The 13015-nt window shown below is 32.5% G+C and overlaps 1 protein-coding gene and 1 pseudogene across 1 annotated transcript; one reads left to right on the top strand and one right to left on the bottom strand.

Moving 5' to 3' along the window:
* Positions 1 to 848: 848 nt before the first annotated feature.
* On the bottom strand, positions 849 to 5742 carry LOC128015002 (pescadillo-like; annotated as a pseudogene).
* An 857-nt stretch (positions 5743 to 6599) lies between these two features.
* On the top strand, positions 6600 to 11994 carry LOC127988043 (P2X purinoceptor 2-like). The gene is made up of 12 exons (XM_052590562.1): positions 6600 to 6906; positions 7525 to 7660; positions 7831 to 7902; positions 8011 to 8086; positions 8543 to 8639; positions 8715 to 8795; positions 9820 to 9958; positions 10062 to 10192; positions 10308 to 10398; positions 10479 to 10544; positions 10720 to 10797; positions 11554 to 11994. The coding sequence occupies exons 1-12, from the start codon at positions 6767 to 6769 to the stop codon at positions 11647 to 11649; spliced, it is 1203 nt and encodes a 400-aa protein (XP_052446522.1). The 5' UTR covers positions 6600 to 6766; the 3' UTR covers positions 11650 to 11994.
* The last annotated feature ends 1021 nt before the right edge of the window (positions 11995 to 13015 follow it).

Below are 13015 nucleotides of genomic sequence, written 5' to 3' on the forward strand. Positions count from 1 at the left end.
TTTATACAAAGCCTACCCATTAATTATATATATATATATATATATTAACCAAAATCTGTCACAAAGGACTGAAATGGACACTGGAGAACCATTCAGAGCTAAATAATTCAGCTTGCCATCCTAAACCAGTAGAATCTGACTCCATTTTGTGCTTGGAAAATTCACAATGAGGAATTCAATGCAATCTGAAACGCTCATTTTCTCATTGCAACCTTCATTCTCTGTGGATTTGAAAATCTGTAAAACTCAAGCTACATTTCCCAACCTATGACTATATCCATTTAAAAGTTAGTTTTTATATATTAGGGAACATTTACAGTATTTTGCCACATGAGGTAGCCTATATATAGCCTATTTATGAAGCAAGTGAAGTTAGTTTTTACAAAGAATATATATGAGTCATACTTATTCCCCACAAAGTTACATGGTTTAAATGTTAGTATAGAGGGACTGGCTTAGCGTTTAATGCCATTTTGTGTAGAGAGCAACTTTTTTCAGCAGCAGTGAGTCTAAAAACCTAATGGCGAAAGCCACTTTTACATTGTGATGTCCTACAGGAGAGTCCTTCGGGAAGGGAGTGTCAGGGTTTCAGTTTTTTCCATTTAAGAATTTGACCGTGTGAGTGATACTTGGAAACTTCATTACATGCTAGACTTCGTTCCCCTTGGGTACCGAGGCCTATTTACATGAGAAACCAAAAAGATGAAGTCAAACAAAAGGTTTACTCGCATTAAGAGAGATTTATTAAAAGAAAAATAATAAATACAAATAATTTTACCATTCCAAAGTTTCTTTTTATCTTTCTGAGAATTTTTTTATTATTATTATCTAAATGCTTTCCAGTTTATTTGCTCATAAATACAGCAACAGTAATATTGTGAAATATTTTAATACATTTTAAATGCAATTTATTCCTGTGATGCAAAAGTGAATTTTCAGCATCATTACTCCAGTCTTCAGTGTCACATGATCCTTCATCCTTTGTCTATATACACAAAAGGCCTATTTCTCTCAAATATTGTTCACAAATCTGTCTAAATCTGTGTTCGTGAGCACTTCTCCTTTGCAGAGATAATCCATCCACCTCACAGGTGTGGCATATCAAGATGCTGATTTATCTTTAAGCATTTATCTTTTTACTTTTTTGATGCATCCTCACTAATTAAAAATATAAATTTCTATAAAAAGGAATCTTTTAAACAGCAGTGTACATCCCTTCTATTTTATTAAACAATGTACAATTTATGACTAGCGTGAGTAAATAGTCAATGTAGTAACTCATACTCTAGTAAGCATACTGAGAGCTATTTGCAATGTTGATATGACAGCTTTTTGTCATCAGTTCTTTTCAACTCAATTTAAATCAACTTCCTTTGTCCAAATCAGTACATTAAAAATGTTCACAAATTTGAAACATGCACACAGAATAAATACATTCATTAAAAGAAAATAATTATCTTACAGTAAGTTTATTAGAAATGTGTTCTTGTTTTACACAAGAAAACATTGTATAATGCTACATGTTGTTAGTGTTTTTTAGGTCATGGTTTTGTGGGTGACAAAGTATGTTTGTCGGCTTCGACCATTGCTAGTGTTCTGGAAGAATGAGTTGATTTGAGACCTGAATGAAGTGTTTTGGTAGTTGTAGTGCATTTTGAATGTGAAATGAACTGCTTTGCCAAGCTGAAAGTTGGTTAGGAGAACTGTGTGAAGAGTTTTGCAAAAGTGACTTAAGTATTGAGAAACGTGTCCTAGCGTCTGTAAAAAACTGTATTGTTTTGAACATCAGTTTAACAGTTTTGAAAACAGTATGTAAGCATGTGCAAATTGGCCCATACGTAAAGAGTTTTGGCACTTCTTGTGTCTGACTGAGAAAAGAATTCCTGAAATTTGAGAGATGTAGTCATTTAATGCATTTTGTGCCAAAACAATGATAACTGATCCTCAGTTTAGCCCACATACAGTAGACTTCTGTTGTGCTCACTGTGTGAAGAGTTTTGCAAAAGTGACCTAAGTATTGAGAAATGTGTCCTAGCGTCTGTAAAAAACTGTAAATGATGCAATGAGATGAAATGAGAGAAGAAACACTTCTCAAAGTCTCTTGGCAGAGAGAAAAAGCACAAGAAGGACTTACATAGGACAAAGGACAATTACATATAAAAATCAGCACTTTTTCTTCTGCTGCTGCTTCTTGTCTGCTTTGCTGGCGTCATCGTGAGCTTTCCTCTTAGCTGCCAGCTTGTTAGCCTGTAAGAAGGTGTGCAGTAGATTCATGAAGAATAAAGTCAGTCCTGGTCACTGGAGCTTAAACAATGAGCCAAATGTAGGTCAAGCACATTTTAAAGGGCGTTGGAAGCCACTGTGAATTAATTCTACGTTTACTCATTTAACCATTAACCAAAGCACACATTTACAAATCAACATGAAGGCTCGTATCTTACCAAGTAAATAAATAAATAAATACAATAACTAAGAATCAAAATGAAGCTTTATTCTGAATCATTATCCTGGTTAGATGAGTGTGTTTTCATACAATTTAATTTTTCATTTACAAAAGAAAGCATATGTGATCGTAAAATGACATGCATTACCTCTCTGACATGTCTCTTCTTACCAAACATGATCTTGTCATAAAGGTATTTCTCTCTCTTCTCCATCATCACAATGGTCAGCCTCTTCTCCTCTGTTTTCTCCTCTTGTTCGGTTTGCATGCGGTTCTCTGGTTTGACTTTACCAGGGGTCACCTTGGAGAACCAGCACAAAATTTGACTTTTTCATATTTATTTGATACATTCCTCCACAAAGGTGCAGCAACAAAACTAAAGATTCCATCCTAAAAATCATCCATTTTTAGAATCAAATAATGTGATTTTGACTTTTTTTTACCTGTAAAGCCTGATAAACAAAATAACAAATCTAACAAGTTTGTATTTTGATGAGTGTCATATCTGATATATTATTAGACATTTATGGCTCATATATGGAGCTCACACTCAAGGAGAAAAACATTTTATTCCCAAAGGCCCAAACTGAGCAATAATACGCAATTCAGTGCAGTTGCTGATAATTTAGATTTATAAATTTAATATGAAATTCTGATAGCTTGTAAAGTAAATCAATGAGATCTTTATAAAAGACTACTTGTTTAAAATGCATATCAGTTGTTACTATATCTATATACATATAGTATATAGTTATTGTATCTCCCAAAAATGCTTTAGTGAGATGATATTTAAATGCTTAGCTTTATGTTCAAAGCTCTGTGGTTTTTATTGAGGAAATAATGCATAAAGTACAATACAATGATGATTGAGAGATGAACAAATAAATATTCCTCAAAACAGCCTGATTTATCATACTTGATATATTTTAAAACGATTTTTCTGAAGAATTATGCATGGATAATTAAGTAAACCTATGTTGCTTCAGTTCATTAAGTGTAATATTACTAAAAGCACAAAAGTTATTCATATAATTACTTCATAAAATTCTGTAAGATTTCAGCACAAGAAGAAAGTACCACGAGCAGAAGATGGATATTTTTTTAATAATTATACTTAAAGGACATTTACTTGCTAATAAAGGATAAACTATCGATCAGACAACAGAAGGTATGTGGTGCAACAGATTTCTTCAGTAGATTTGATTATGTTGATGACTTTGCATATCAAATATGATACAGTAGGCATTATAGGGTTAAATGTTTTCACTTACAAGTTTATGTTACGTAAAATGAAAACAATCATACCTTTCCCTGAGCTCTCTTCTCCTCCATTTAAGCCAAATTTGCTTCATCTTCAGACTCATCTTCTTCCTCACTTTGATCATCTTCCTCTTCGTCATCTTCATCCTCCTCCTGCTCCTCTTTTTCCGTCTCTGTGAAGAGTTAATTTGAGAACAATCACTCAAAATTCACATATTATATGACATAATGAAATGGTAAAAAGCCTCAAGTGGCTTCTCTCCTCGCTGCGGGGCCAAGAGTTTGAGTTTCTAAGGTGGCACATGATCTCCCTCACTCTCTTCCATGAATGGCGACAGATGACAAATGAGCCAGCAGTGTAACTCCCAGGTAATATTCCTCTACAGGTAACAGCATCTTCACACACAGTCATACACCCACTGGGGCTGGATGTAGTACCTGCAAGGATGGATATACATTAAGTACAAGAATATGAATTAATTGCAGTAAATATTAAGTAGACACTGTCCACAATCAGTGAAAGTTGGTTTCGGACCTGTTGATACTGTTTGTCAACGGTAGGTCTGTCCACAATGTGATGTGTGATCATTTCATCTGTTTCCTCATATGTGCTGCCGATGCACAGGGATTTATCCCAGGACACCTGTCCACCGAAACACCTGCACAGCGTACAACACATTCTTATGTACTGACAAAAACACTAAAACTGTGCATACACTTACTATGAACGGCAGCGATTCAACAAGTTACATGTTTTGGTTTTTTTTAAATGTACAACTGTGTAAAATAAAAACTCAACTATAAAGTAAAACCATAAAAAATGGTTGAAATAAAATAATTATTATCTGAAATAAAGTAAAATAAAATATAAAACATTTATTTTATATTGAAGTACTAAATTAAGAAACTAAATTAACTATAACGATTAAAAAAAAAGATTAAAATGATAAAACCACATCAAATAAAACTTAAAACTGTATTAAAAAAATTAAAACAGGTTCCAACATTATATATATATATATATATAAAAATAAATAAATAAATAAATTAAATAGTGGCTCAGACAAAAGAGGGGCTTAAAATACTGCCTGTCTACCTCAGATTAAATATTATGAGATGTTTCATTTTATATTTATTTTATACATGTTTGAGATTTAAAAAAAAAATTAATCTGTGTAATTTTTGTATTTTTCCAACAAAACAAATTATAAAGCAAAAAGAAATCCGTTTATACAAATAAAAATAATGGAAAATAATATAATATATATAAAATTATTCTCAATAATTAAAAGAAAAAAAAAACGAAACTTTTTTTTGTTACAATAACTTTGATTATAGGGTCAAATACTTGCTTGACAAAATTTGAGAAAATTCCCATCATGCCGTAGAAAAAATTTCACTTCCTGCATGTCGCATTATTAGAGCTGCATTTTTTAAAACGAGGAAATATCTATGCAGTAACAAGATGTGAGCAATAGCTAAACATCATGTAATTTATTATTTAATTGTAAATAAATATAATAGAAATTCAGTAGTCCTAATTATTGACATTATTGCATGATTTTTAGTGTTCTATAGAGCTGAGATGGGGCAAATACATATTCCTGATCTACTTTTCATGTTGATTACTAGATTATTAAAAACATCTAATCTAATATATAGTTCTACCACTGAAGAAAATTAGATTTCTGCCTGGGCTTCTTTTTAAAAAAGGAAGCGCAAACCATTTTATAGCCTATTTAAGGAAAGTGCCATGGATCAAATGATTAGTGGTATATCACAGCCCTTCACCTGATGAGAAAAGCCAGTGATTCCCTGGGAACTTCTCTGTTTAGGAAAAACTTCAGTCCTTCGAAAAGAGCTTTTTTCTGTTTGTTTTGCTCCATCTTCTTTCATTTTCTCCAGGTCTTCCTGCAATCAAAAGAGCACATATGCAGTCGAACTGGTTTCATCCGAATGTTTTTTTTTAACACCTTCAGCGTGTAAACATAGTAACAGTTTCCCTCAGTGAACTTGAAACATGAGGATGTGAGGTCCATCCAAAACAACAATTAATCAAACGCGGGTTAAATGCTTCACTGACTCATGCCTTGTAATGTGTGACTAAATACCAAGTGCCTTATGACACTTTCTTTTAGTGAACTTGGAAGTGTGGAAAATTATTGTGGAGTCACATAGCTGTGTTAATTACAGATGCATGAGTGCTTTAGCAATAAAAGAGGAATCTGACAGCTTTGACTTTGCTACAAAACAGCTGTGCCAATTGTTTTTATATTCTGACCCGTGAACTGCATTTTATTAAAATTTAAGCCCCCACTGGTTTTATACACAAACACACACACACACACACACACACACACACACACACACATATACCATATTCATATTTCATATATTATCATCATTATTATTTTCATTGCAGTGGTCATGTTGACATACAATATAATGTAATACAATTAATAACCATTATCATTGTTATTATTATTGCTGTAGTCATATGGGCATGGTAATAGAGTTTATAACAATCAAAAATTATTAAAGGATTATAACAATAATATAAGAATGTAAAATATAAAACAACAACATAATAATCTCCAAATAACCACAGTTATTATTATTCTAAATTATATTACTATGCCAATACTAGTTAATTATTTGTATGTATATATTTTTTAGGTATAATGGTTTTAACTAGATTTGATTTACTTGAATTCACTCTATAGATACACAATACATCATCATCAGTTTACTGCTATATATATATATATATATATACATATATATAAATTTGAACTGCAAAAATAGAAAATGGGTAAGACTCTTAATTTCTCAGTTCACCACAAACAATTTGATAAAGACCCATGGAAAAAAGGAAAAGGTTGCCATTACAGCAGAGAGGGAGAGAGAGAGAGAGAGAGAGAGAGAGAGAGATAGAGTGATAGAGAGAGAGTCTGTGGTACTCAAGTGGGTGTCACCATCCAGCATCAGTTCAGTGGTGAAGATTAGGACGTTCATTTTGCAGGAACATACAAGGATTTTTTTTATATATATATATTTATAAAAATGGGATGTCTGGCATTCCTCAAAGACTTTTTCCTGGGTTTCTGGGACTATGAGACTCCAAAAGTAATGGTGGTGAAGGACAAGAAACTAGGAGTCATATACAGAGCCGTGCAGTTCCTGGTCCTCACATACTTCGTTTGGTAAGAATCTGCTCTCTTTGTTGTTATTTCTGTAAAACCAGCTTTTCATCAATCACAAAATTGATACTTTTAAATGGTGCTAATTATAATGTTTATCATATTTGTCTCTGAGATAGTCTAATGGCGAACACTGAAATTCAAAACTCAAGTAATTTCATGGTCTATAATTAATTAATTATAATTTTACTATATATATATATATATATATATATATATATATATATATATATATATATATACACATTTGTAATTGGACTGGTTGTTTTGGACTTCAGCTGCATCTTGAAGAAGATAAAATAATACAGTTTATGCAGAAGAAATGCAATAAAAATGTCAATGATACCAATCAGCAATACAGAGATTTATGTATAGATGAAATGTCATATCTAATTGTAACACTTCATCTTTAGCCATATCTGATTTATAGAACTTTTTTCCCAACTTCAACAATTTTGCAGTAAATGTTTAGGTTTCATAGTATATATATTATATCTTTGATTGTGTTTGTTCCTATGTTCTTTTCATATACAGAATTTCTTTCGTTATACCTATGAAAGTGTGTTCTATTGCATGTGTGGAGATGGATGGATGCATTTATGTCATGTTTTATGTGTGCAGGTACGTATTTATCAGTCAGAAAGCGTATCAGGAGACAGAGACGCGTCCGGAGAGCTCAGTGCACACTGAGATGAGAGGTGTGGCCATGCTGGGAGACAGCGTTCAGGACACAACCGAATATGTCAGACCATCTGAGGTGAAGGCCTAGAAAAATAATAAACTGGAAAGAAAATCAATTACATCATCCTTATTTATAAGGCAGACAAGATACCCTTTATTACTTAAGATACTGTAAAGTGATTAAATCATATTTCCCTTGCTAGATCATAGTATCTTACTCAATACCATGTATTTCTTCATGTAAAGGGTTTTGACGTCATCAGCACAATTCTTAGGAGAGAAGTGACGCACGATCAGACGCAGGGCATGTGTGCTGAGGTGAGCACAAAACACATACACAACTGCAGTTAAATACATAGTATGCATGCTTTGGTCCGAGTCAAACAGCATTTGTAGATCTATTTATTTCTCTATTTGTTTTCTCAGCATTACAGTGTTGCCGATGCAAACTGCACAAAAGATTCTGACTGCACTCAAGGAGACGTTGATTTTGATGGTCATGGTAAGGTTTACTTTTATAATGAATACGCACATATATACTGTGTCAGATACCGGTTGCACTTTATTTTACAGTACGTGTAAGTGAGTAAGTGTATTTATCTAAGAAAGTTCTGGTAATACAAGGTAACTACATGGGGTAGGGTTAGGTTTAGGGTTAGTACCTAGTTATTACATTACTATAATAAGTACATAGTATGTACATGAGGAACAGGACTGTAAAATAAAGTGCTACCCAGATACCACTAGTTTAATGTTAAACTACATCTACTTTAATACAGGTTTTTTTTCTTTTTATTATTATTATTAAGTGCAGCTTTAATTGCTGCAGTATTTATTACTTCTTTATTTTATTTAAAACTAGTTCAAACTTAATTGATTAATTAACTAATTCCTACACGAATTAAAAAAGATTTTCAATGCATGGTCCATGGTAAGATGTGAACTTGTTTTGGAACAGGTCAAAGAACAGGACGATGTATCCCCTACTACAACTACACATTCAAGACCTGCGAGGTCAAGACCTGGTGTCCCATTGAGGAATATGCTGCTGTCAGGTATTGTGCTTTTATTGACTGATCCGTCAAAAATCAATAGAGAAATGAACTAAAACGTCTTTCTTATCCCCATAGTGAACCAGCTATGGAAAAAGCTATTAATTTTACAGTGTTCATAGAGAATGCCATCCTTTTTCCGAAGTTTAAAGTTCTGAGGTACGTTGAAGAGTTTCAGCATGTTTAATAATTCAGAGTGCCAGCATGCTTTTGAACCTTTTGTCTGATCAAAGCATTTAGTAAAACATAAATGTATCAGAAATGTCTATTTACTCTACCGTTCAAAAGTTTAGGATATATTGCTTGTAAGTCTTACTAAGGTTGCATGGAATTGATCAAATGTACCCACAAAAATACAGTAATACTGTGAAATAGTATTGCAATTTTAAAAGAACTGATTTCTATTTTATTATATTTTAAAATGTGATTTATTATTGTGATGCAATGCTGATTTTTCAGCATCATCACTCCAGATCCTTCAGAAATCATTTGAATATGCCGATTTGCAGATCAAGAAACATTTCTTATTATCAGTGTTGAAAAGTTGCGCTGCTTAATACTTCTGTGGAAGCTGTGATATACTTTTTTTCAGGGTTCCTTGGTGAAAAGAAAGGTCAAAAGAATAGAATTTATTTAAAATATAAATATTTTGTAACATTATAAATGTGACCCTGGAGCACAAAACCAGTCGTCGCTGGGGTATATTTGTAGCAATAGCCAAAAAAAAAAAAAAAAAAAATACTGTATGGGTAAAAAATTATAGATTTTTCTTTTATGCCAAAAGTAAAGATCATGCTCCATGAAAATATTTTGTAAATTTTCAACTGTAAATATATAAAAACTTAATTTTTGATTAGAAATATGCATTGCTAAGAACTTCATTCTGACAATTTTAAAGGCGATTTTCTCAGTATTTAGTTTTTTTTTTTTTGCAACCTCAGATTCCACATTTTTTAATAGTTGTATCTCAGCCAAATATTGTCCTATCCTAACAAATGTCCCTTAAATTGACTGTAAATGGCCCCTTATAACTGGTTTTGAGGTTCAGGGTCACAAATGTCTTTACTGTCACTTTTTTTTGGTAAATGCATCCTTGCTGAATTTATGTTTTTTTTTTATGGTCCTAAAATAAATATGTATATTTTTGTATCTGATATGGAAATTCTAATGGTTTCAACTACAGGAGCAACATCAAACCAAAAAAGCGAAAGAAGTTGGAGCGGTGCCATTATCACCCAGACACCAACCCGTACTGTCCGGTGTTCAGGCTGGGCTTCATCGCAGAGCAAGCCCAAGAGAAATTCAGCGAACTTTGCAGAACGGCATGTATACGGCTTATGGTCAAATAACACATCAATGTTTATTTACTTCTGAATTTAGGCACTTTTTTTATATATATTTTGAATGTCATTTTATTATGTTCAGGGTGGAATAATTGGCGTGTTCATTAACTGGAAGTGTGATTTTGACAAGGATTCTTCAAAGTGCATTCCGACATATTCGTTCAGAAGAATGGATATGAGAAAAAACCTGCCCAGCTCCGAATATTACTACAGGTGTGAGCTCTGGGGTTACAATCTACATGAATTCCACTAATCAAATGTCACTAAAATTCCGGTCAATTCATTATTAATGTTTATTTAGAAATATATTAACTTCCAAACATTTCAGGTTTGCGAAATATTACCATAAGGACGGTGTGGAGTACAGGACACTTATAAAAGCCTATGGGATTCGCCTGGATGTCATCGTTCAAGGATATGTGAGACCATACAGGAAGTACATTAGCCACATGCTGACTGCACATATGGCCTTATATTTAATCTCTTTATTTCCTTTCAGGCGGGAAGATTCAGTCTGATTCCAACCATTATCAACACAGTCACGGCCATGACGTCAATAGGAATTGTACGTTTTTGCTAAATGCCTAATAAAACATGATTTTTTGGGGGGGGGGTTAAAGTGTGAGATAATGACGTCTTTATGAGACTGATGGCAGACATAAACTTTCACATATACAGCTTGAATTTTGTTCTACTGCTTAATCTTAATATTAGTAAATGTCTCATTTTTTGTCATCTAGTGCTCAATCATCTGTGACTGGATCATGCTGACGTGTATCGATAGGAATGAAGTCTTCAGCGAAATGAAATTTGATGATGTAAGTCAAGAAGGATAAAGATTACACTGAAGAAATGCCAGAGTTGTAAATAAAACATTTTGGAATTTGTTTTGCTAGAAAATACTATCAGTTTTTCACATCTAATTCAATGTGTTACTTGCTTTGCAATTGTTGGTGCAATATGCTCGCAATTTCTAAAGTAAAAACTGAGTGAAGAATTAGTATAGAAACAATTTTCCCTCAGAAATTGCAAGCAAATGTCACAAATTATTACAAATATATGTCAAGCAACACATTTAATTAAATGAGAAATTTTCAAGTAGAAAAATGTAAGTCCTATTTTATGGAAACTTGTTTCTGCCACAGGATAAAAATATAAAATAATTGCAAATAAATAAATATCTGATTTGCTAGATTTAAAATTTGATTTGCTTGATCAGAATTCTGATGAAAAACCCCTCAAAATTATGCTCAAGAGCTGTAAACATGGAACTGCAAGGAAAAAAAGTCAGAATTGTGTGATAAGTTTTATCTTTTTAAAATCCTGTGACAGGAATAAGTTTCCTTGTAAAACATACTCAAAATCAATTTTGTTTTTTTTTTTCTAAAAAAAAAATAATTTTTTTACATGTGCATACAGTGAATGTTTCTAATATGATTCTTTAGGGTCATTCATTTAGAGATATTCAAAAGATTTCCCAGTTTTTAAACAACACTGCAGTCAATAAATGACAAAATTAAATATTCATTTTCTTGAATAGATTAATCAAAATCTTTTTCTATTTCTTTAACCAGGTCTCCAAGAACCCCGATGAGCCAATCACAACAGACTTCACACTTATAAGCTATGGCTCCACCCACTCTGACCTCTCAGATGGCGTGCCATTATAAAACAACTAACACGCTCCAGTGCCGGCGGCATGCCATGCCAAATATACACCACAGTAGAATCTTTTTACATAAATGATGGATATTTTCCTGTCGTAGGAAAAATAAGAGTAGAAAACTGCACAACATATCATATCTGAATCTGAAAAAAATTTTTTTAAATAAACAAAGCCATGTTTTTTCCATTAAGCTTCACTTCAGTAAATATTAAACACTGATCAACTCCACAACAGGTTTGCATGTATTTCCCATCTTCGAACACTCATGAAATATGAAGTTTCTCTTCTGTAAAATGTGACATATTTCCATGAAAAAGAATCTTCAATAATTAAAACTCACTGCATCTTGTTTCACATAAATGTGTCACGTGATTTTATTCCCAGGACCTTAAGCAAGCATTTGGATCAGACTGTTCAAATATCTAGTTGTCTTTGAAATGCCTATGCAGACATGATAAATCTGGATTTCACATTGACTTTAAAGTCTGACAAGTGATTAAAAACAAAGTCCTAAAGGACAAAATTCTTTCTAAGTGATCATCTCTTTTCTGGGAACCGTCTTCCATCAAGTCATAAGGAAAGATGAGATGGTTCTCTAAAGAGCAGCACTCGCTCTGCTAACCCGATAACAACTCCTCCTACGATATTGGTTACAGTAATGAGATTTATGGGAAGAGGAATTGCGTCTGCCCAGCTCTACTCTAAATGTGCGATTAATAGAAATGCATTGATTTATGCAGCTCACACTTTTGAGGTTTTTGATCAAGGATACATGTAAAACCTCATCTCCCCAGATCAGATGCTAAAGAAAATGGACAAACAATGAACTTAGCTGTAGGACTTGCTATTTGTCTACAGAACATACTCTTATATCCCTTCTTTAAACTACTTTTGGTTTATTAAAGAGCTGTAGAAGATAAGTTATGAATTTTTTTCAAAAGAATTTATAAAAAAAAACTTTTTATTGCTTTTTTAGAAGGCTGATGGGTTAGAAGTAAACGTTACAATAATCATATAGGGATAAAAAAAAAAAAAACTAAAAAGTCTTTAGTGTCACATGATCCTTCAGAAATCATTTTAATATGCTAAAATGCTGCGCAAGCATCTTTCCTATTATTATCAATGTTGAGAATCAATGTTTACAGCCATTTTTGGCCAACATAATGCGCTATTGCTCAATATTCAAAAATAATTTCCAATTTCTTTCAAAAATAAAAACATTATATTATATACAGTATTTAAAATTAATATTGAATTTTATGTTTATTTAATTATGTGTTATTTATTGCTACAATAAAAATAAATATTGAAAAAAGGTTTTATTTTGCATGCAGACAATTTCTTTTACAATAGCAAATTTCAAACAACAC

Source organism: Carassius gibelio, chromosome A5, assembly GCF_023724105.1.
Source record: "Carassius gibelio isolate Cgi1373 ecotype wild population from Czech Republic chromosome A5, carGib1.2-hapl.c, whole genome shotgun sequence".
Lineage (NCBI taxonomy): Eukaryota > Metazoa > Chordata > Actinopteri > Cypriniformes > Cyprinidae > Carassius > Carassius gibelio.